Source organism: Aythya ferina (assembly GCF_964211825.1).
Source record: "Aythya ferina genome assembly, chromosome: 4".
Taxonomy (NCBI): domain Eukaryota; kingdom Metazoa; phylum Chordata; class Aves; order Anseriformes; family Anatidae; genus Aythya; species Aythya ferina.
The window spans coordinates 65,880,109-65,903,561 of NC_140300.1; the positions used below are offsets into that span (position 1 = coordinate 65,880,109).

At 37.8% G+C, this 23,453-nt stretch overlaps 1 protein-coding gene across 2 annotated transcripts in view; it reads right to left on the minus strand.

Moving 5' to 3' along the window:
- The window catches only part of SNCA (synuclein alpha), a 71,370-nt gene that overhangs the window by 42,606 nt on the left and 5,311 nt on the right, over positions 1–23,453 (minus strand). For both annotated transcript variants that reach the window (XM_084516635.1, XM_084516636.1), the window contains exons 3-4: positions 19,003–19,044; positions 9,742–9,887 (exon numbers count right to left, since the gene is read on the minus strand). In XM_084516635.1, the coding sequence (XP_084372761.1) occupies positions 9,742–9,887; positions 19,003–19,044 (188 nt within the window). The remainder of the gene's footprint in view (positions 1–9,741; positions 9,888–19,002; positions 19,045–23,453) is intronic.

A 23,453-nucleotide genomic window follows, 5' to 3' on the forward strand; every position in this document is an offset into this window, starting at 1 on the left:
CTTTACATATAATAGTGCATGAAGAAAGGATTACATTTCACAATACCAAGTTGTAAGAAAATAAAAAATAAATAAAAAAGCCTTGAGCCTTTGCTTCATCCCATAGCCCCTGAGAAGAAACAGGCATGGCTGAAATTATACTGGCAGTGTCAGCCGCTCTAGGTGATATCCTTTCTTCACAGGACAGAGTAGGATGTGGGGAAGAGGGCCTAAGCAGCCTCAAAGGCACAAATCCTATTTCATGCATTTGTGAAGGAAGTACAGTTACAGACTGCTCCTCTTTCTGTTTATGGCTGATCTACTAAGCAGGGCAAAAGAAATTCTTTATTAGCTGGTTATGTTCTGACAAAGCATAAGCAAACAGCTCTGAAAGCAAACACCAAAACCTTAGAGGGCAATTAGCATGTCCAGTACATTTCAAAATCCATATCTGGGTTTGCTTCACTCTTGCAAAAATCAGTTCTTGGAGGACATCTTTAGTAGCAGCTCACACCTCCAGTTTCCTCAAAGGAAACACTCTGCATTAGACAAGCCACTGGGAAAAAAAAAATAAAAAATCTGAGATATTCAATTTAGCTTTCTTCAGTAACAAATTCTGATATCTAGACTAGAAGCTAGAAGTTTTTGAAACAAGTACTTAGAGACAAGTAATTTGCAACTAAAATGGTTATCAATAATCCTTATACAGGCCTCTTAAATTCCTCTAAGGGGCAGATTTAACACAGCTGAAAGCAGGTGAAAGCCAGATGTTAGTTTAGTGTAGAAAAGATGGGTCATCATGGCTTCCTTTCTCTTCAGTAATAATCTGGCAGCTTTGGAGAAATCGCAGACACATGTAGACTCTTTAGGAACTTTCATCTATGGTCAAAATAGCCATCAACATGGGGTATATCATATGCCACTGATACTTGCTTATTATCACCACTCCTTATATAAAGTCCCCTCTACTAATAGTAATAACAACCGCATTGCCAATAAGTAGGTAATCCTAACCAAAGCATTCTGCCTCTTTCTTCCTGCCTCCTCTCTTTTACAGGTGTTTTTAGTTTGTTTAGCTTTTTAGATGATATTCTGAAAATACAGATCACCTTATTTATCCACAGAGAGAAACTTCCTCTACACTTCAGTCTCGAGACATTTTCAAGTTTCTATTACTCTCATCAGCACAGCAATCCAGGACCTCAATTTGCCACTCATACCTATCAAGCACCTCACTGCAGTGCTGTGCTGAACAGAGACTGGCAGACATAAACAAATGTAGCAGTGCTTTGCCAAAAATGTCACTTCAGCACCTGTCAGAAACTTTTTGCTAGCTAAAAACTGTTAACTGCAATGTTTGGCTTGCACTATATCAGCAAATGGCACCAGCTATCTTCACAAACCTTCTGAAGATGACTTCCAGATAGGCACCAAATGAATCACATTTAAACTCCATGCCTTTCCAGGGTAACTGAGTTATGCTTAAACACATGATATTGGCCAGCAGAGAAAAGAAAGACTAAAACACAGCAGAAGGAGACTTACAGATTATCAAACCCATACCTTAAGCTTTACAAAAATACCACTATTATGTCTGCACAGCTATCATGGGTTACATAAAACTGTCTCCTATCTGAAACAGCAAAATCTTTTGTGCAACAGTGGGCACGAAGAGGAATAGTTGGCATGAATATGAATCATCCCCAAACGAACTTAAACATATTGCTCTAAGCAAGCAGCACTTTCCTGAATATTTAACATGGTTTGGCAACTATTTAGAACAGGGAAAAATATATGACTGTGAACACTGCATGAAATCCCACAGATGGATGCATAGGAAAGACTGGAACACTGTGAAACAGAACTGGTGCCGCATGAGCCTTGGGGACTTGCACAGCTAAGTCTCTGTGTACACAATCAACCAGGATCAGGAGAGAGGAACACAGCAACCTGGAACATGCTATGGGGGCATATATTAGGTTAGAAAGAAAATTGGAAATGGAAGAATTGGAATGCGGATGAGAGTAAAGAACACAACAGAGAGGAAAAAACAAACAAACAAACAAACATAGACTGCAAACAAGCAAACCCTTACAATAAATGTAGACGTCACTCGCCTGATGAAAGCATGGGAAAGGTCTTTTGTTTCTCCTTCACAAATTAAAGATGTATTTTACTACTGTAGATAGATTTATAAATGTTCATTACATATGAAAAATTTATATTGCAGAATGCATTCATCCTTTTATTAGCTAGCAAAGAGTTTTTAGGATTGGGGTGAGGAGGGTAGTTTTTTTTTTTCTAGGGTCAAAGCTAAATCTGCAGTTGAGCAATTGCTAGAAAAGAAAGATCAGTATGAAGCTACACAAAAGCTCCACAATCTAAATTCCTCTGCAGATAATTAGGAACACTTTATGGCCAGAAGGCAGCAGGTAGACTGGGAACATCAGTCTGCACTAAAACGTCATCCCACAGCAGGAAGCCAGGAAAACCCATGAGACCTTTACATTAAACTGATAGTTGTTTCTGAATTAATGAAGAGCAATAAACTCCAGGACATCTAGCTAATACCACACAAGTTATCCTGCTCTGCGACTCAAACAACTCCTGTTCTGTTTGAGTCACAGATGTCAATACATGGAAATGCTTTAACACGGAGAACAGTCTGCCTTTAAACACTGCTCTTTTGCCCTCTGAGGAAAAATACTGACGATGAGCCCCACAACAGGAAAGGCATTTTCTCAGCTAACCAGGGAGGCTAGGAACAGGTCACAATTCAAAATCCTCCTAGCACTTCACCACTCTGGTCAACAAACACTAAAACTCCAGCACTCCTAACTAGAGTCAGGCATCACCCATTTTTCCAAAGTTTTTGTTATTTTCCTGTGCATATTCATTTCTATATTCCCCAGCCTCATAAATATTTCAAATAGTGTTTCAATGTCTCAATGTTCAAATAGAGATTTGACTGTGCAGATTCAAAAAAAAAAAAAAAAAAAAAAAAACAGATTCAAAATCTTAATATTGTCTACCTGGAAGTGCCTTATATTTTAGAAGAAACTCAAGTTTCCTGTGTTACTTGTTTCAGAAATATGGATTAGATTTTCAGAAGTGTTTTGTTATACCATAATCTGCTGGTTACTCTGAGACTTGAAGAGTTCAATCCCCTGTACAAAAGGCCCAGCCAAAATCAGTCCAGCTCTACTGTAACGAAAGACAGATCTCAGTTCACTTGGCAATCCCACTTACTTTGTGAATTTGAAGAAAAAAATAACAAATGGTTTCTCTTAAGAGGGCCTTTCAGTGATTCAGCTTGTGAACAATGTGGATCCCCTCATGGGGATTAATCTCTTCCCTTGTTCTTTTACTCTCAATCCATCTACATGCATTAAAAAAGGAAACAACACTAATTCCTGATAAATACCCTCTCTGTTTTGCAGCAGTTGTTCATACATTATGCACAGAAAAAGAAATAAAATGATAAGGGAAAAAACAACCCTATCTCAAACTAGATGCTCTTTTTTATAATTTAAATAGAAATCTGAAAGCAAGTATTGTCTGATGGATGCTCAGTTGTGACTACATGAGCAGGCCTGCTTATATATGTCATCTATCACATCTGGTTTCCCCGAAGACAACACTGTCTGGTAGTTTTTCTACCGCAAATCACCAATGAAAGCTTTCCAAAAGCAGAGTCTACTGCTACAATTGCTTCCACAGACAAAGCATGAGTGTCACCATCAGAACTACACCCAGGCCAATTCTGAACAACCAAAAATTCCACCCTCTGTATTGCGCCACAAGGCAGAACTGGCATTGCTTGGTCTAAGTTTAGGGGGTGTCCTGATTCCAGCTGGGATAAAGTTCGCCCTAGCAGCTGGTAAGGTGCTGTGTTTTGGATTTAAGATAAGAGTAATGCTGATAACACACTGATGTTTTAGTTGTGGCAGAGCAGTGCTTATACTAAGCCAAGGACTTCTCAGCTTCTCACACTGTTCTGACAGTGAGGAGGCTGGGGGTGCAGCAGGAGCTGGGAGGGGACAGAACCAGGATAGCTGCCCCCAGCTGGCCAAAGGGATGTTCCATACCATAGGGAATCACGATGAATGATAAAATGTAGGGGGGGAGTTGGTGGGAGAGAAAGAGAGTGGAGGGGAGGACAGGGAACTTGCTTCTGCTCAGGGACAGGCAGGGCATTGTTCAGTGGGTGATAAGCAACTGCATTATTCATCACTTATTTTGTATACTCCTATCATTATTACTGTTATTATTGTTTTTTTTTTTTTTTTTTTTTTTTTTGTCCTATTAAACTGTCTTCATCTCAACCGATGAATTTTATCTTTTTCCCTCACTTCTCTGCCCCATCCCATGGCAGGGCAGGGAGAAGAGTGAGCGAATGGCTGTGGTGCTTAGCTGCGTGCCAGCTTAAACCACAGTCGAGGGTTAGACTTCTGGCTGCTTGTCAGGCTCAACAGGGATCTAGATTACATATACTTAATCACAAATGTGTCCATTCTCTGATGTGGCCTTCTATTAGAGCCAGAAATGGCAAGAAGTAATGGAGTGAAGTTGTTAAGGAAGGCAATTAGATGATACTGCATCCTCTTAGACTACTTGCTCTACAGTGTCTGTAGAAAAGCACCAGGTCTGGAAGTTAATAGGATATAAGTCATTTCTCCATTTGCCACTTCAGTGGTAAATCTCACTACAGTTTCCTTAATTTATGACTTTATGTTTTAGCCATAATAAGCTCCAGGGGAAAGGAATAAACCTGCTCATCACAACAAGAGGACAGAAGCTTAAGTCTCATGTATCTCACACTTACTGTCCTGCCATTTGTTGGGGTCTAATAGTGTTTAGGGACATCAGCTGTTTAAAAGCATGAAAAGTAATGGAAAGGCGGTAAAAACAAACAAACAAAAACCCTCCGTAATTTCATTTCTGAATGAGGGAATTCTATATCTATGCTCAGTAGCTCTTCCTTTATGTTTCTGAGCTAAACTTTTTAAGACTAATTGACTCATGTACAGACTGGTAAGAAGGCAGGGAACAGTGATCTTTCAATAAGACAAGCATTCTGCAGTGTACACTGCATGTGAAGGTGGTCAGAACCCTAGGAGATACTTATATTCTATCAAAATGCAGACTTTAAAACCAAATTTTACAATGATTATACGTACTTCTGGAGTGTTACTCACAAAAAAAAGTACATTAAAAAACAATTTTAACAGTTCCAAGCTTTTTACAAGTGTCATGTCAGTATTAACTCACAGAAGGAATTATGCACATTATATTTCAAAAGTTATAAATAGACAAAATGAGAAAATGTCTGTTTGAACTTCCCAAGGTAACTATTAAAATGCTTTTGGATATTTCAGTATAAGATAATGTATAGAAGGACTATTACCTGCTCTCTAACTATATTTTGTTTATATGACAACTATTATATTATCTGCTATTGTAATTTTGTTTTCACAAGTATAATTCAGTATGTAATATGTTAAATTAAGAGACACTTTATTAAAAAAAAAAAAAAAAAAAAAAAGGATTTGGGGCATACAGATACCAAGCACAATCTTTAGGATGAGGCCTGTTACTGTTTGCCTTAAATTTTCTGTGTTGCACATCTCACTGTCTAAATCTTTGCATTGTTCTCCAAGTAACTTGAGGTTTGAGCTTAACTGCGTTTTGGTGGTGGTGGTTGTTTGTTTGTATGTTTGTTTTGGTGCTAGAATAGTATAAATAAAATTATTTGTCATAGAAATCAGTGAACTTACAAACAGATTTATGTCCAAAATGTTAGAGAAACAAAACAAGACATGAATTCAGTGAGGTTAAGAACTTCCAATATTTAATTGCCCCCTTTAAAGTAAAAAACTTTGTAATCCATATTTTCTTTTCTATATTATAGCAAATCACTAGCTAGTACCCCTTCACATTAACTGGATCTGTACATCCATGTTGAGCTGAAAATAGAGTACTCAAAGGATTTTACGGTTTTCTTGACTTAGGAAAAAACATGTTGATTTCTACAGCAAATGTAATCAGTATTAATCTTCCTTTTTTTTTTTTTTTTTTTTTTTTTAACTTTTACATGGTTAATTTAGAAGCATACTCACACTATACAGAAGTAAATAATGAACAGGCACAGAATAAATGTAAAAATGTGGAACACATCTTGTATCTATACTGCAGTATTTCTTTCTATTGTCTTCTCTTAACAGAAAGGAGAAAGCATGAAAAGAAGTTCATTTCTGATTCCAGGAGTTAAAATGATTACAAATAAAATTATTATTGCTCTTAGACTTTAAAATTAAGATGAATTTATAAGTACTTTATAAAGAGTTAATATGCTTTTAATAGGTTCTGTGCTTAAAGCTAGTACAAACTAGAAAAAAAATCTGGGTCGATGCAGGCTGGCAAAGCATTAAAAAGTTTAGAATTCTAGATAATCTTAAGAATTGTTTTGCCATTTATTAAAGCATTACTCGTGGTGCATTAGCCCTTTTAATGCTAATGCAAGCCTACTAACTGCAACAATCCTCACTGTGTTAAGTAGTGAGTTTCTGACAACGTGTAAACCCCCTGGAGCAGTTCTCTGAATGGCACTATCAAGTCATCCCTGTCACTCACTAGTCTCAGCTGTCATGTTGGCTGACAGCATGGTGTGACAGCAGCCCTCCAGGCTGGCCTCGGCTGGATGGCTATGCCTGCTCGTCATGGTCCACGTGCTGTGCAAAAAGCCACACAGCCAGTATTAAAAGCTATAGGAGCGAACCTCATACAAATGTCTCTAGAAAGCATTTTACCAAGAATTTGCTCAATATTTCATTTGCACAAATACCATTTTATCCACAGGTAAACACTGAGACTGTTTTCAATGAATTTAAAGTCAAAACCAGAGTGCCATCATGGCACAAGAATAATGCCAGTCACAATGCAAGATTACAGGCTTTCACACTTGCACACAAATCACTAGTGGAAAATCCCAGCAATGACTGTTAGTTTATATGGGCTTCCAGACACATTGGGAAACATCTGATCACATTTAATTCACAGTCCCTGATCCTGTAACTGAAGGCCTCTGGTTGCACAGAGGCTGAGTTTATCAGCCTTCTGAGTTTACAGCATAATTCAGTTGGACCTGATTTTGCAGGTCCACATGGACTGGAAGAAACAATTCATCACAAATTTAGAATCCAACTAAAACAGATAACTAGCTAATGCCTTTTAGTCTTCTGTGGAGAAAAATAAAAGAAAGATCAACCTGTAATGACATTCCTATCCTCTTTTGATGGATAATTTGCATTTTCCTGTCAAATCTCGTGACTTGCAATGTGTGAGCAAATGTTCTTGCACGTGGGATACACAGTCATTTGCTTTAGGACAAACTCAAACAGATGTTCATAGGAAGAACAATCTGTAAAAGGCACTGGCTAGCCACACTCAAGCTCAAGGAATGAATTTGCTAGTCATAGTTGCATATTCCCAGTTTACAGTAGACTAGGGATAACACAGCCTTAAGAGACATCATGTTATAGAGATATATAAACAAAGTTACATTAAGATTCACATTGCATGCTTCTTTTGTACCTTCTGTTATTTCAGGAAATTCCATCCTCTTTCCTAAAGGGACCTATGTCCCACTTCCAGTGTGGATATAATCACAGAAACCAAACCATCTCATATGCATAGCTGGTATTCTGAATGCCTTCAACTGGTCCCCACCCAAACATCACTATACTTGAAAAACCAAAGCAAAAATCAATCTTATGTATCTCTGAACTGCAAATGAATGCAAAAAATACTAGGTTTTACAACACCTTTAGATGACTAAATTTAGATGTCAACGTTTTTGAAATGCCTGTTCATCCCTTGCAAAAACAGTAAGACACAGAAATGCAGAGTAGTCTCTTCAGAGCCATAAGTACTAATCAGCTAGGTGGCCATACTGAACACACAACTGAGCATCTCAGTCTAAAAATACCAGTGTCAAAAATCAAATGTATGGCTTAGTGTACCTAAAGAACAAAGCATTGGTTCAAAATAATGATGCTGTTTATAGGACTATAAAATAATATATATGCACATTATGGATATTCTTTAATTTCACAGATGTGATTTTATTCTATTATAACCATCACGACGCTTATTTAAGCATTACAATATACAGAAGAGAACTAAATGAAAGTCTGTTGAGATTCGTATCACATTTTATAATTATAAGGCACTATAAGTATATATTAATATTAACAAGAAAAAATCTTAGTTATAGTCAATACTAAAGTAGGTGATTGCATATTCAAACAATGATGATTCTTATGACACCCCACTAAAGGATTCAAAGAGCTACCAACAGAAAAGAATATTCTCAACATAAAATGACTGAAGGGCTATTGGTGAACATTAGATTACGGTATGGTCATTCCATACTCATGTGTCCCCTGGCATGTTCATTAGATACTCAAATCTATAAATCTTCAAAATAGCTTTTACAATGGGCTGTGAGCACATCAAAAGCAAGATTTTCTTTATATCTGAACAAAAAGGGACTAAAAGCACCCCCCCCCCCCCGAAAACTCCTTTGAAAAAGAACAAAACCATCATATTTTCAAGACCATTCTACTGCAGCAGAGTGAATGCCTACCACAATGTAATACCACTTTCTTCATCTGAATTAAGCACCAACGAATTTGTAAGATAGACAGAAATAAAACAGATAAGGATAAAGAAGAGCATTTAAGGATTCAATTTTAACAGCACTTCTGGACTCTAAGTGGAAAAAAAGATATGCCATAGAACAACTAAATTCTAAATCAATATGACATATTTCTGTGCAAATACTAGTATTCTTCATAACCCCATTTTGCTATTATGAACACACAAATGTTCATACATAAAACAGTATGAAAGGAGATATTTGTCTCTTCTGGGTTATTTTTGTCTCCAAACACAAATATACGTGTTTTGGGAAGTATAATTCCCACCAGCTATAAGAGGTCACGTTTCATCTAGTGTAAGTGGAAGAGTATGACTGTAGTAGATCAACAATAAAATGTGAATCTTGGTATTGAGCAAATATATAATGTTCACCTCTGTGCTGAAATAAAAATACCTACAGGGTTCGTTTTTTTTTTTTTTTTTTTTTTTTTTTTTTTTTTTAATATGATAAGCTAGAACAAATTTAATCTGATGACTTCAGGATGGTTTGAAGGCATTCTTGAGTTCATGTCATTATAATCATGGAAAATAGGGACTCGCCAGCTACATCTTGACTTAAGATGCAATGTATCATTGAACTGGTACATGACCCCTTCTGCTTTTCATCTGCAGAGGATACAAACTGTGCTGTTAAACTTGAGATTCAGCTGTTTGACTTCTCAGCTCTCGCAGGTTCCTTTTCAGTCCTGAGTTATTTGGAAAAACAGTTATCTTCCCATTCAACTGAACAGCAACAGTACAACTGCTGGGCCCTACTAGAAGCTACTGAGTTCAGCATCATCATTAGATAACACTTCAGATATATGAAGGCTTTAAAGTTAGATGCCCAATCCTACTCAAGTTCTTAAATCCTCTGTGCCATTCAAAATACAAGCTACAAAATGCAGATATTTTCTTTGCTGATTGTTTGTTTAGCCTAACACAAACCATCCTCTATTCATACTATTTACATGTGCAAAAGTAATCACTCCATCTGCCCCTTGGTACAGAAGCCACTCATCATTTACTTCATCATTTGGAAAAAAGTGTAAACAAACCAACCTGTTTAGCCAGCTGATCCTTCTTCACCAAGCCAGTGGCTGCAGCAATGTTCCCTGCACCTTCCACTGTCTTCTGGGCCACTGCCGTCACTCCTGTCACCACAGCTCCCCCAACATTAGATACTTGCTCTTTGGTCTTCTCAGCCACTGAGGAGAAGCAGAAGACAGAAAAACGCATTACAGCTCTGGGAACTTTAAGTTCCTGACGTTTTCAGAGTCATATTTATGACTAACAGCTCGTTGTCATGAAAAACTATTGGGCCATTACACTGTGTGAACCCCAAGTGGATCTTCAGAAATGAGACTCTCAATCTGATCATACTGGAGCACCAAAGGTAAAAATAAGCTTCATCTGTGGCTCAATTTCTTTCATGTGAAAGACATTCAACATATGCATTCACATCTAGCCGTACTTTAGGGAAGAAAACTCATTACTTAAGGGCCCTGATTATGCCCAGCTCACTGTGCAATGTCTAGTAATCACATTCAATATAGCACAGTTTGGAAATGCATTCCAATTAGTTCATCAAACACACTTGTTGCATTTTACATGGCATGGAAGACATTTTTTACTTTAGACACAAAAGCTATTGATTGTTCTTTTTACTTTTTTTTTTTTTTTTTTAATATAAACTTGATTAATAAGCAGAGCTACTGGTGCTTGACCAGAGGATTTCTAATACAACATCTTATCTGACTTTCTGAGATTTCTGCCCAACAGCTGATGTTTCCATCCATAACATACTAATCTACAAAAAGATTGAATGCCAAAAATGCTAAAGCAAACCGGATTAATAGCTCACTTCAAAGCCCCAGGGAAACAACAACTCATTTAGCCTACATATACATCAGTGGTTGCCTTTCTACCTTTCAGAGTATTACTCAATTCTTTCTGCTCATTCATTCCCAAGTGCTCTTCCCTGCCAGAAGCTTGTGAAACCACTCTAAGAATAAAGAGAACAAATGACTTCATGCCTTCAAGTTACAGGGCCAGATTTTCAGGGAAAAAGGAAAAAACAAAACAAAACAAAACAACAACAACAACAACAAAACACAAACAAACAAAAACCCCTCATTTACTTATCTAAACAAAGAACTGTTCTTAAAAGACATCCAGAACACAGCTTTGTAATTTCAACTAATCTTTCCTTCTAATTTTCCTCCAGACAAAATTCCATCTGACCCATAAATTGTATTCATAGCTCTAGTTACAACCCTTGTGAGCACAGGCTGGATTTTACTTAGCAGATAGGCAACCCTTTCAGAGACTGCTTTTGGAAACATATACTAAGAGATGACTTTCTATAGATAAATTAGATTTAATTCCTGACAGAATTTCTTATCAGCTGTCCATATCAGAGGGCATGCTATATTGCTATAATTGACATAGAAAAATAGTCTGTTCCAAAGATCTTTCAACATATACATGCTAATAATATACAAATTGGCAACAAACATCATTGTATCCATCCAGTACTCTAACCCCATACTTTTTCCAGAAAAAAGTGCGTTTTGCTGAAAAACAAACATCATCCTCAGGGAAGGTTTGATTTAGTGCTAGCAGGTGCAAGATAGCATTTGTGAAGATCCCACATTTGATTATTACCAGCTACAGAGTACAAAAGCTCAGGATTCTACAGAAGTCTCTATAGGAAGTTTTTCACCAGTTCTTGACAATGCTTGTCTTAAGGTCTTTGTTCTAGTAACACATCATAACTTTCAGATAACATTAAGATCTAAAATTGTGCATTGAGTCTTTCAGAAACAAAATGAATAGCGTGCTGAGATGGAAATAGGTACTGCTTCCATATTATTTAGAATGGTAGAAAGAAATCTCAGAGCTATGTAAAAAAGCAGTACATTGCAAAAATACGTGTTAAAGTACTATTCTCCAAGAAATTAACAACAACAAAACAGTAAATGGATAAGTGAATTTTGAGTAAGTTTTACTCTTGCTTTTCATTTCTTATTGTAGTGGGTTTATGTGGCAAGGTTTGGGTAGCAGGGTCCATCGGGGTGGCTTCTCTGAGATGAATCCAGAAGCAGCCCCATGTTAGATAAGGGGCTCGCTGCTGGCCAGAGCCGAGACAACAATTGATGTTGTTTGTGCCTCTGTGGGAACAGATTTAAGAAAGGGGAAAAATAAATAAACAAACAAACAAACAAAAAAAACCAAACTGCTGCACAACAACAGCTAGGAGAGTGAGGAGTGAGAAGCAGCCTTGCAGACACCAAGGTCAGTGCACAAGGAAGGCAAGAGGTGCTCCAGGCATGCAGCAGCAGTTCCCCTGTAGCCTGTGGAGAGGCCCCTGGTGGAGCAGGCTGTCCCCCTGCAGCCTGTGGGTCCCACATGGAGCAGATCTCCACACTGCAGCCTGTGGAGGAGACCCCAGTGGAGCAGGTGGATGTGGCGTGGAGGAGGCTGCAGCCCATGGAGAGGAGCCCATGCAGGAGCAGGGGGTCTGGAGGGAGCTGCCACCCATGGGGGACCAGTGCTGGAGTAGTTTACTCCTTGGGGATGGACAGACCCCATGGTACAGATCCATATCTGGAGCAGTTCTTGAAGAGCTGCTGCCTGTGGGCAGCCCCTGCTGAATCAGTTCAGGAAGGACAGCATCCTGTGGGAGAGACCTCACATGGAGCAGGGGAAGAGAGTGACTGAGAAGGAGCGGTGGAGATGAAGTGCTATAGACTGCCTGCAGCCCCCATTTCCCCATTCTCCTGCACTGTTTGAGGGGAGGTGGTGGTCGAGGGTAGACGGAAGGCGTTTTTAATTTCTTTCCTTTGTTTCTCACTTCTCTAGCTTGTTAGTAATAGGCAGTAAGTTTTACTAATCTCCCTACTCTGAATCTGTTTAGCCCAACATGATAACTGTTGAGCAATCTCCCTGTCCTTATCTCAACCCTTGAGCCTTTTCATTGTATTTTCTCCCCCTTTCCCTTTGAGGAGGGGGAGTGAGAGAGTGGTTATGGTGTAGCTCAGCTGCCCGCCTGAGTAAACCACCACACCTATCTCATTCTTTTTTTTCTGTCCCAGAGGACAGAAGGATGAAGAAGAAAAAGCCAAAAAAAAAAAAGTATAAATCAAGATCCTTTGTGTGTGTGTGTATATATATATATATATATATATATATATATTACGTATGTACATGTATATATATATATTCCTTTTTTTCCTCATTCCTGTATGGAAGTGATATATGTTTTTTGAAAAATTCTCCCTTTTTCCAAAATGCCTCAAATGTCAGAACTTTTAAAAACAAACCAGTTCAGAAGGTTTGATATTGGCAGTGGCTCACATGCTCAGCTGATCCGAAGCAGACTCCTCCCTCTGACAAACACAGTTGCACTATGCTCCATTGTCAGTAGTCATAATTAGTGACATTATCTTAAGACCTTCAAAAAGTGCACCTCAAAAGCTATGTATAAAGAAATAGAGTGAAATTTGGTGCACCATAGATGCTTCAGTTCAGCTGCAATATAAAATGCCCGATATACTGATGAATTTTAATATTGTATTAAAACCACATTTCTCATACTACGTTGTCATGGCAAGTATGACCACCTACCAAGCACACTACCTAGTGGCTACAGTTCCTGCTATCAGTATGTTTTGGGAAAGCTCTTTTTGAAGTCTGTTTTTTCCTACCAGAAAAAAGATTTCTCTAGGAAAGGCTCAATACTGCACACAAAACAACAAACAAAACAAACAAACAAACAAGAATCAGGTCGTTAACGCTGTTACTGGCCTTACTGTGGAAGGAGGGTGCAAAGAGGGATCCATGTTCTTTTCAGTGGTGTTCAGTGCCAGGACAAGAGCCGATGGGCACAAACTGGAACACAAGAGGTTCCACCTAGTCTAAACACCAGGAAGCACTTCTTCACTGTGCAGGTGTTGGAGCAAGGGAGCAGGTAGGCCAGTGAAGCTGAGCAGTCTCCCTTCTTGGAGATCTTCAAAAGCCACCTCATCATGGTCTTGGGCAACCTGGAAGTTGGACCAGATGACCTGCAGAGGTCCCTTCCAACATTAACCATTCTGTGATTCTGTAGGAATCACTGACCCACACTGTCACCACTAAGAGAAGCTGCTCAACAGCTAGACAGACGTATTTTTAAGGAAAGCTGCATACAAGAGACAACTCCTAACTTGAAGTGGTTCTGCCCTGAAAGAATAAAGCAAGCTGTTCTATGTAGAGAAAGAACAAAGAGTGGCATCTAAGCTGCATCTTCCAGCTCAAAACTGCAGCTCCTACCTAAGTGGTTCTGCCAAACACAGATTTAGGTATTATTCTTAGCTGAAAACTTCAGCAAAACTGAGGGCCTCAAATTAAATTTGAGTTTAAGTTTACAAGCCTGTCTATATATAATTTAAACTCTGAGGCTTTCTAAGTGTCTGAAGATGCTAACAAGTTCCTACTATGTCATGTATCTCATAAGAACTTATCATTGGGTACCAAACCAATAAGCTGGCTTTTTAGTTAGATACTGTCTTTCAGAAATCAGAGTCATTAAGATAAATCCAGAAAACTATACACATAGCACAGATCTGCAAAAGCACTAATACTAGCAGGAGAAACTCTACTTTCCTATTTCTAAGGAATACAAAAACATTAAAGTTCTATTACCAGAGCGATTCTGTAAATAAGCTCCAACTTTGTAAACCTTCAACTCTGTAACCCTAATAACAAGAGAAGGAAAAACAAAATAGGTTTCCAGTCTTATGTGTTTTATTGATTACACTAAGTAGTATCAAGGGAAAAGCATTTAATGCACACAAACAAATCAGTTCAGAATGCAGGGAGTTAATACCAACTAATTAAATTAATCTGAATACTAGGTTGTTTAATGATCTTAAGCCATTAAGTCTTTGTAAAGTTGATGTCTGCTTTGCATCACAGTGCTGAGAAACAGAATAAATCAGCTTGTGTATAGCTTGACTCTGCTATAGCCCGACTACTTGTGTCCACCTGTGGAGTAAGTGATCTGGAATGGTGTACAAAGGCTAACATTGAAATAGAAGTTCTAATACTGACTATAGCATACTAAAAAAATTAATGGCTTTTAAGGTTTCTTTGTCCCTACTTGTCATAGATAACTGGGTAATACAAGCTTTTAACATGAAACTTCTAGAACATTTCAAAATGAGAACTTGCTGCTTTCTACTTTGAGCACTAGAAGTAGATGAAAACTACATGCTTTCTCTAGATTAATAACATTATTCTGACTGCACTAAATACACTTTTGAATATTAATTTTAGATGATCATATTGCCTTAGGTACTTGAAGAATTCATTTACAAAGAAGTCATAAGTATGTTGTGGGTTCTTTAATTTATTCATTCACTATAAGACACCTGGTAAAGTTAAAACAAATGCAACTGGAATACAAATGACTAAGTATATTAAGGAAAACAAACAAACAAAAACCACAAGAATGATCAGATAAAAGAATTAAGAAAAAGGTTCACTAAGGTTCATAACTGTTGAGACCATGCCCTCATTTCACTTCAGGAAACTGACATCTGCTTGAAGTACTGAGTTAGGGGGCTTTTTCACCTTGAGCTTTCCACAGACCATTGCTTTTCTTTGGCTATCAGGATATGCTCTGTAAATATTCCATCTTTGAAACTGTACATTTGTAGCCGTTTATCCCTGGGAGATGAGCAAGATGGATGAATTATGCACAGTCAAAGAAAATGGATGAATTATTATAGCCAAAGGCCAGTAGACATGTTAATTAGATAGGCAAGTCAGATACATAAGCTAACACCCTGTAAGACCAAAAAGCAAAACTTCTTCCCCTACAGAAGTTCTCAGAAAAGGCAACCTGACAAATAGCATGCTCTCTGTATTCCTGTGAATCACAGCCAGGTGTCCTCATTTTAGTGTCTTGATGCAACTAAACCTGGTGCAATCGGGTCATACTTTAAAACAAGGAACTCCTCAGTCTAGTATTCCTGGGTTTGGAAAGTCACTAACTGAAAAGCATATTTAGTTGTTCAGCACTTTGAGGTGTGTCAGTACCCTTACCAGCCAAGGGTTTTACACCATAAACTATTCAAAAATAGCAAAACTAGCAGAACCGTAGAGCTCAAACAGTAAGAAATGGTTGATTGAATAACTGTCAACACACATTTATTTGGATCTGTGATTCTAGTTCACTTTTGACTGTCTCTAGCCTCTTGAATCATTTTTCTTCATGTAACAAAATGTGTTATTGCACTTCAGGTTTCACATATCAACACCCTAGAGCATCATAAGATCACCAGAACTGGCAAACTCCTAGTCCTATGAAAAAAAGACAAGTAGGTCTTTATAAGTATCCTAAAAGACAGTTAACACAGCAACTTTAAAAGCATTTATTTAAATGGATTAGATTTATAGGACAACTTCACTAGCATTTCTCAGTGTCTTTACATTGTATCTCAGAGCATCACTACAGTGAACCCAAATCTCTTTTCACTTACCTTCTCTGCTTTCCAGAACAACTCATAGATTTGTTTTATTTATTTATTTTAAAATATGTCTAAAAATAGAGCAATTCCTCTATTCTTTTAGTATCAAGCCCATACTGTTTCCTTTTAGAAATTACTCTTTAGATTTTGCATTAGGTCCCTTCTCCTCACTGCCACATTTCTGTCTGCCCTCTATCCATTTTCATTCAACAGCTAAACTCCTTTCAACCAGTTTAATGGGCCAGAATTATTGAAGTTGTGGCACAATAACCATTATTCTCAAGCTTTGGGTGTTTCACTTTGAGTCACCCTTTTCCTGAAGTGGAAGAGGAGCTTTTTGCCTAAAACAAATTTTGCTTTAAATTCTCAGTAACATTGTTGAACATTCTATTCATAGTTGCAGTACAGAACAGATGTGTTCTCCTTATGTTTTGCTTTGTAGTCTGTTTTATATCTTGCAGAACAAAACTTAACATCTTTTCAAAAACTTTGTTCTCCTACCTAAGATTTCCTGTCTTGCTCCACATATTATAGCAGATCGAGATGGAAGGAAAGAACTCCCTCAGTAAGCTAGCCTGGTAGAGAAACCCACCTCTTCAGCAAGTTTCACACACATGCAAATGGCCTTGACTTTTATTCTAACACAAAGCCTAGCTTAGTTAACTTCACCTCTATTAACTTGCTTGCTGGTGCTATCCACTGCTGTTCCCACATCTGTGATAATATGGGATATATATGCCTCAAATCTCATTCTACTGCAATCATCTACTGGTTACAGTAATGATCCCTCTGCGTATTTCTCTTAATTGAGGTTTACCATTATGAGATTTCAAACCTTGCAACAAGAGCATAGATCTGTTTAGCCTGTGGCTAAGTTCTGAGGGCCTGTGAGGGATGTTCCGATCAGTTTTGTTACTAAAAATACTACTGGTTTATTTCTCAACTGATTATTTGCATTGTGATATTTTGTACTGCCAAGTTAAGTCCAACTACCGTCGTTTATCCTTGGTATTGGCCTGTGTGAGCACAGATGAATGACACACTGGTTGTACCCAAATCAAAAGAAAGAAGAATTCCTTTTCTAATCCCACTCTCATTTGTTTTCTATTTTCTTAATGCAAAAACACCTTCAATTTCTTGACCAAGCATCTTCTTCACATCTCTAGATGTCCCATAATCTATAGCAGAAGATTTCACATTTGACTCTATGCACTACGGTCAGCTCAGGTTTTCCTGCACTCTGTATAGATATAAGGCATCCATTAATTTTGCCACCCACTTATCACTCCAAATTATTGGTTAGTTGTTTCAGTTCTTATCTAAAATGAACCTTGCAAATCAATTTGAAATGCAAATTTACTCTTTTTCAGTGTAGAAATACCAATGTGAACATATATGCCCAGCATTAACTTCAAAGTTTCAAAGTGTTGTTGCTACTGAGAAATTATGCAGTTCTAAAAAAAAAATATATATATATATAAAAAAAAATTTTAAAAAAATGAAACCTTCATAACTGTGACAAATTCAAATTAGTTTATCAGAATTCTGAAATGTGTTTCTTTCCTGTAAGCTATTTCCCTCTTTTCTTCCCACCCAACCAGTTCCAGGGAGACATATTAATGAGTCACAAGAATCTTTCAGGAATGGAAGGAGCCATGGGGCACGTCCATACTGTCATTGTAGCATGACTTTACCTGAAACCACATTATTTGTAGATCTCAATCAAGGATGAAGAAGCACTAAGAATACCAATGATATTCAGGTATTAAGTTCAAGTGGAATTCTCTGCTGCCACAGATACAGTCATAGTATAGTTATACTATACTATAGTTATACTTAGCTATACTAGAGACAGCCAGCTTAATGGTAGCTTGGGTATAATCATGCAGGCTACAGATAACAGCAGTGATTACACTGCAGAGCTGTTAATGACTGCAGAGGTAAAACTCCATTTTGCATCACTGTTTCACTGTGGATACTCAAAAAGACAGGCATGGACAAGCTACTGACACTGCTGTTTGCCTTAACTGCAAACACTCCCAGTGATTTTTCCTTTCTACCCAGCTCTTACAATCCTAACTGTATAAAGGAGGTTCCTTCCACAGTATTTTCCCTCCTTCATGTATCGCAGTAGTTCCTGTCTGTTCCACGAGCATCAGTCCTGTCTGTTTCTATGAAGTCCTAAAGCAAAAGATTAAAGTCCTCCCAACATATGTCCAAGTCCCTACACACTTTGCCTTCCACATTCCTCCTTTAGTGGCACTCCTCCACTCCCACCTCCAGACACCACCTCAGATCACAAGGAGACGGACTTGGGCACAGTCTGTCAGAAACCAGGCTTTCTGTTTTTACAAGAATTTCTTCACAGGAAAAAAAAAAAAAAATCATTATTTTATGCCAACTAGTTCATAACTTTCTGGCATTGAATATTTTACCTTTGACAATAAACAAAGAACAGTAAGACCCTTGATTTTTCTACTTCTACAAACACACGCTATTTCCTTCTGTTAAGGAATCTGGTTTCATTAGCCTCCTGGCTCATCCTGGTATTACTTGAATTCAATTCAGAATATTGCTCAGAAAACTCTCCTCACACATAAACGGCTATATTAAATTTACATTTTCAACTGTAAAACTTTATGCATTTTTGAGAAAATGAATGTTGCTTTCTGCCTCTCAGTTTGATGACATATTTCCATCCTTCAAATATTGGAGTGCTGTCAAAGAAATATACCTAAATTTTTAACAGATAAATGGTTGGTTAAACAGAAATAGGGAAGCAGTTGAAATTGAGAGATAATTATCTTACCTGTTGTGACACCATGAACAACTCCTTCCTTGGTCCTGGAACCTAAACAGAGAACAATATTAGGTTGAAAATACTTGTTCTTAAGTACTAGTAAAGGTAAGATGGATAATAAAGCAAAGTGAATAGATAGATTACATACAGTTGCACACAGCATTTCCTAAAATGATTAAAATTAATTCAAGTGAAATTAATTCAAGAGATATTTAATCTAATGGAAAGGCCAACACTATCAATTAAGAGCAACTGTGTGAATGTAGGTTGACTATAGAAGTGAGTAACACTGGAAACACTGCTGCAGCTTATTTCTTGTATATATTGACTTCATTGCCATTCTTTTAATAGTCACATTAATTAAGCCTGCCATTCTGTAAACTCACATGGACAACTCTGCACAGAAGTCATCTTACCGTTAACATTCTAATGAGACTCGTGTATGCATTTTTATAAGATTAGAGCTAAAGTTCCCAGAAGATCCTTATTACTTCTTGTAATAACTCTTACTTAGATCTTGGTTTGCAGGGGTTAAAAAGCATTACTGAGCCTGTGGAAAGACCCAGTGGTTAAAATCATGGGGAGCTTGTAGGATAGCCAGATTTAGACAGAAGGAATCTGAAAGGGACATATAAGGTAGTAGACAGTTCTCAAACATGAAAATGCCACTGGAGTCAAACCCAAGGTCTGCCTAATTCAGTTTGTTTCCTTGTCACAGACAAAACAATCAACATAAAGACTCTACAGACCAAAATCTAGAACTTGTGCTGTACTCAGACATAACGTAAGACTTGTGTGAGCAATGTAATTCTGCCACACTGAAGCCAAAACATATTCTGGAATGCCTATGTGAAAGTATCATGATAATATGACTTTAAAAAAAAAACAAACAAAAAAAAACCAAACCTATCAGAAGTTATCTTATTTGTTATACAACTTTTAGTTTGTATGCCATTCAGTATTTCAGATATTATAATTTGTGGTTCTGACTTTACACTTCCAGTCTCTGTAAAATTTTAGCATTATCACTATGTATAAATATAAACATACACAACCTGCCATGAGCAGAAATATATTAGAAGATAATAATAAACCAACAGAAACGTATTAGAAGAAAAAATACTTTTTCCACAATTCTATATAATACAATTAAACACTGAAATAACATACAAGCTCATTCATCAATGTGTCTTATTTGCTGTTAGTGCCAACTTGTAGAGCTTAAGCCATGGCTCTGTCAGATTGGTTACAGCATTGAAAAGGTTCTGTTATCTATGAGCAAGAGCATTATTCCATTATAAAAAATAAAAAATTGTTGCATCAAGTAAAATGACTTCCTCTTCTTTAGCTAATGAAGAGGATAAACAGTTGAGAAATCTTCCTTCCTCCTTATTTTGATTTTCTCTTTAAAAAGCAGTAGCTCGTTTTCTGTCATTGAAAATATTTACCACTGAACGAGACATTAATTTTATTAAATACAAGGTAATAGTGTCTAAAAACTTGTTTTAGAATTTTGATTCTCAATCTGGCAGCACCATGGGAGCAGAACAAGCACAGTACTTCAAACACATACTGGAATACAAGCAGATGACTAGCTCTACTGACTGCTAGAAAGAGACTAAAAACCATTTTAGGCTTACAACATGTCTGTTGGAAAGTTTGACATTGAGGATGTACTTTTAACTTCATTGTTAGATCTGACCAAAACCTCATTCATCTTGTTGAAGTTACTGCCTGCAATCCAAGCCATTAGCAAATCCAAACCTGTGAATAGCAAGTATGCAGTTCCCTAGGGCTGCGATGGATGAGGGTAAGAGATTGATGACATGACAGAACTCCCTGGGGCCTTCTGCAATGCACGTTATCTCCAAGGAACATCCACAATTGATTACTATTTCATGTAAAACTGCTATAACCACAGCTAATCTAGAAACGCTAGTCTCTTTCCATCGATAGGCTTTGTTTTAGTGAAAACACAACTTGCAGACCTGTATAGGACACACACACACACATATGTATATATGTGTATATATGTGTGTGCAAATAACCAGCCAAGCAGCAGTCCAGACCTCACAGCATACATTAGAGATAAGCATTATTTGTCCCACTACTGCACACTTACGTGGAAGTAGCTGTTTCTCCAGTTAGAGCTACAACAGGACCTGTAAGTACATTGGGACTTGACAGAACTGGCCTATAAATGCAACAGCTGAATTTGTTAGGATGGCTTCTGGTTAGGAACAAATAAAAGCTGGTCATCCACATAGTTTCTCATAGAAACTGTCTTTCATTCCGCCATTTCCAAAACATTGACAATCTTTCTCTTTATACCATGTATAAAAGAAAGACTGCCTATGGCAGAGGGTTTGGAACTAAATGATATTTAAGGTCCCTTCCAATCCAAATCATTCCATGATTCTATGATTGGAAGAATCAGAATATGGGTAATATAAAGACAAAAAAAAAAAACACCTGACACTGACCAGCACTACTTGGGTGAATCTAGAGCAATAGCTGTACATGCAATGCTACTTTTCCTCGCTATAATACACAATTGTGTGAGCTGGAGGGAACCAAATCCCCATTTTTTGCCTTTATGTAATTATCCAAAATACAACATCCTCTCTTCACTTCATTATTTATCATGATCAGTATCATTATTCCAAAAAAGAAAGCATCTATCAGCAGTTTGGCAGTACACTCATTTCTGGGCCCTCTGAGAGATGAGCAGAATATTCCAAGCAAGCCTTTACTGAGATTCAGGCCACTTAGTAAGAGCTGGATGAAGACAGGGAGACATAAACCCAAATTAGGGGAACAAAAAGTCATTGTCTAAGGAAAATACTTGTTCACAAGTACTGAAGCCCGTTATTCCACCAGATGGACCTTGAGTCCCATTTACTACTCTACCAGCTGCTATTACCAAAGGAAAATTCACTCTCCTTTCAATGCATCTGTGGTTTTAAGGTTGTTGGTATACGTCATGTGTCCTGCTTGCACATATCTAGTTTAAAAAAAAGTATTTCAAAAAATAATGATTTGGGGGGAGACACATGATAAATTTGTTCCTCATCTACTGTTGGGAGAAACCAGAGAAAATCTTCACTTCTGCTGGATTTGATTGCTGTGGCCGTGTCACTAAATAACAGATATCTATGTGAAATCTTAAGAAAACAAAGTGCAACAGAGGAATTTGGATGGTCTTGCCAAACAGGTCACGCCTGTACTTATCTACTCTAAGGGCAGTTAATACAGGATATACTAAATTCTTCTGTTACCCATTCCTCACCTGATAAGCTATTTCTCCATTCTGCTATGATTTATAACAGCCAAAACGATCAGATTGGAAACTTTCATTCCTGAGAACTAAACATGCACTCAGGAGTCAACTGAGTACAAACTGTAGCTCCCCAGTACCAACACAGAGCTCAAATGAATTATTTAGCAGTATATCACTGACAGCATGCAAGAGCATTATCCTCACTCACAGTTCCTGGTTTCAAAATAAGCGTGGGTAGGCATTGCCACTCTTCCTTACCGCATCACACCAACAAGTTTTGAAAGATACATGGAGACCCAGTTCTGAATTTATGGCATTCATGATCCAGCACAAGACTGCTGAGTCGCTGTCCTCCTTTCTAATTAATGACAAGGTGCTTCTTCGACATAGAGAAAAGTCCCGGTGCTGTACTGGCCCCTACAAAACCACTGCATTTCAGCTGGCCAGTGCTCAAGTACATCAGCAGAGGAAATTAGGAAAAAGCAAACTGAAAGCATATAAGCACACTATAGATTGTATTGAACTGTCTGTATTGACTGTATTAGGTTTTTTTTAGGTTATTAAAAAGCAGGACAAACGTGGTAAGAGGGAAGAAAACGGACTTTTACATGAAAAAGAGAAAGAATACAAAGTATATCCTCCAATAGACACCCTCAGAGCGGTGAGTTTCCCCTTTGCAAAAGGGAACTTCCCCCCCCAATGACCACATTTGATTCTAGCTTTTGTTAATAGACCTGTATTATGTAGAAGTATGTTCCAACCTTTTAGTTTAACCATATAGCTAACCATAACCCAGACAGAAAGGTCCAGATGTTTTCATTATTTACTTAAATAACACTCTTAAATTACAGAATCACAGAATCACAGAATTTCCTAGGTTGGAAGAGACCTCAAGGTCATCGAGTCCAACCTCTGACCTAATGCTAACAGCCCTCCACTAAACCATATCCCTAAGCTCTACATCTAAACGTCTTTTGAAGACTTCCAGGGATGGTGACTCCACCACTTCCCTGGGCAGCCTGTTCCAGTGCCTCACAACCCTTTCAGTGAAGAAGTTCTTCCTAACATCTAACCTAAAACTCCCCTGGCTCAACTTAAACCCATTCCCCCTCGTCCTGTCACCAGGCACGTGGGAGAACAGGCCAACCCCCACCTCGCTACAGCCTCCCTTGAGGTACCT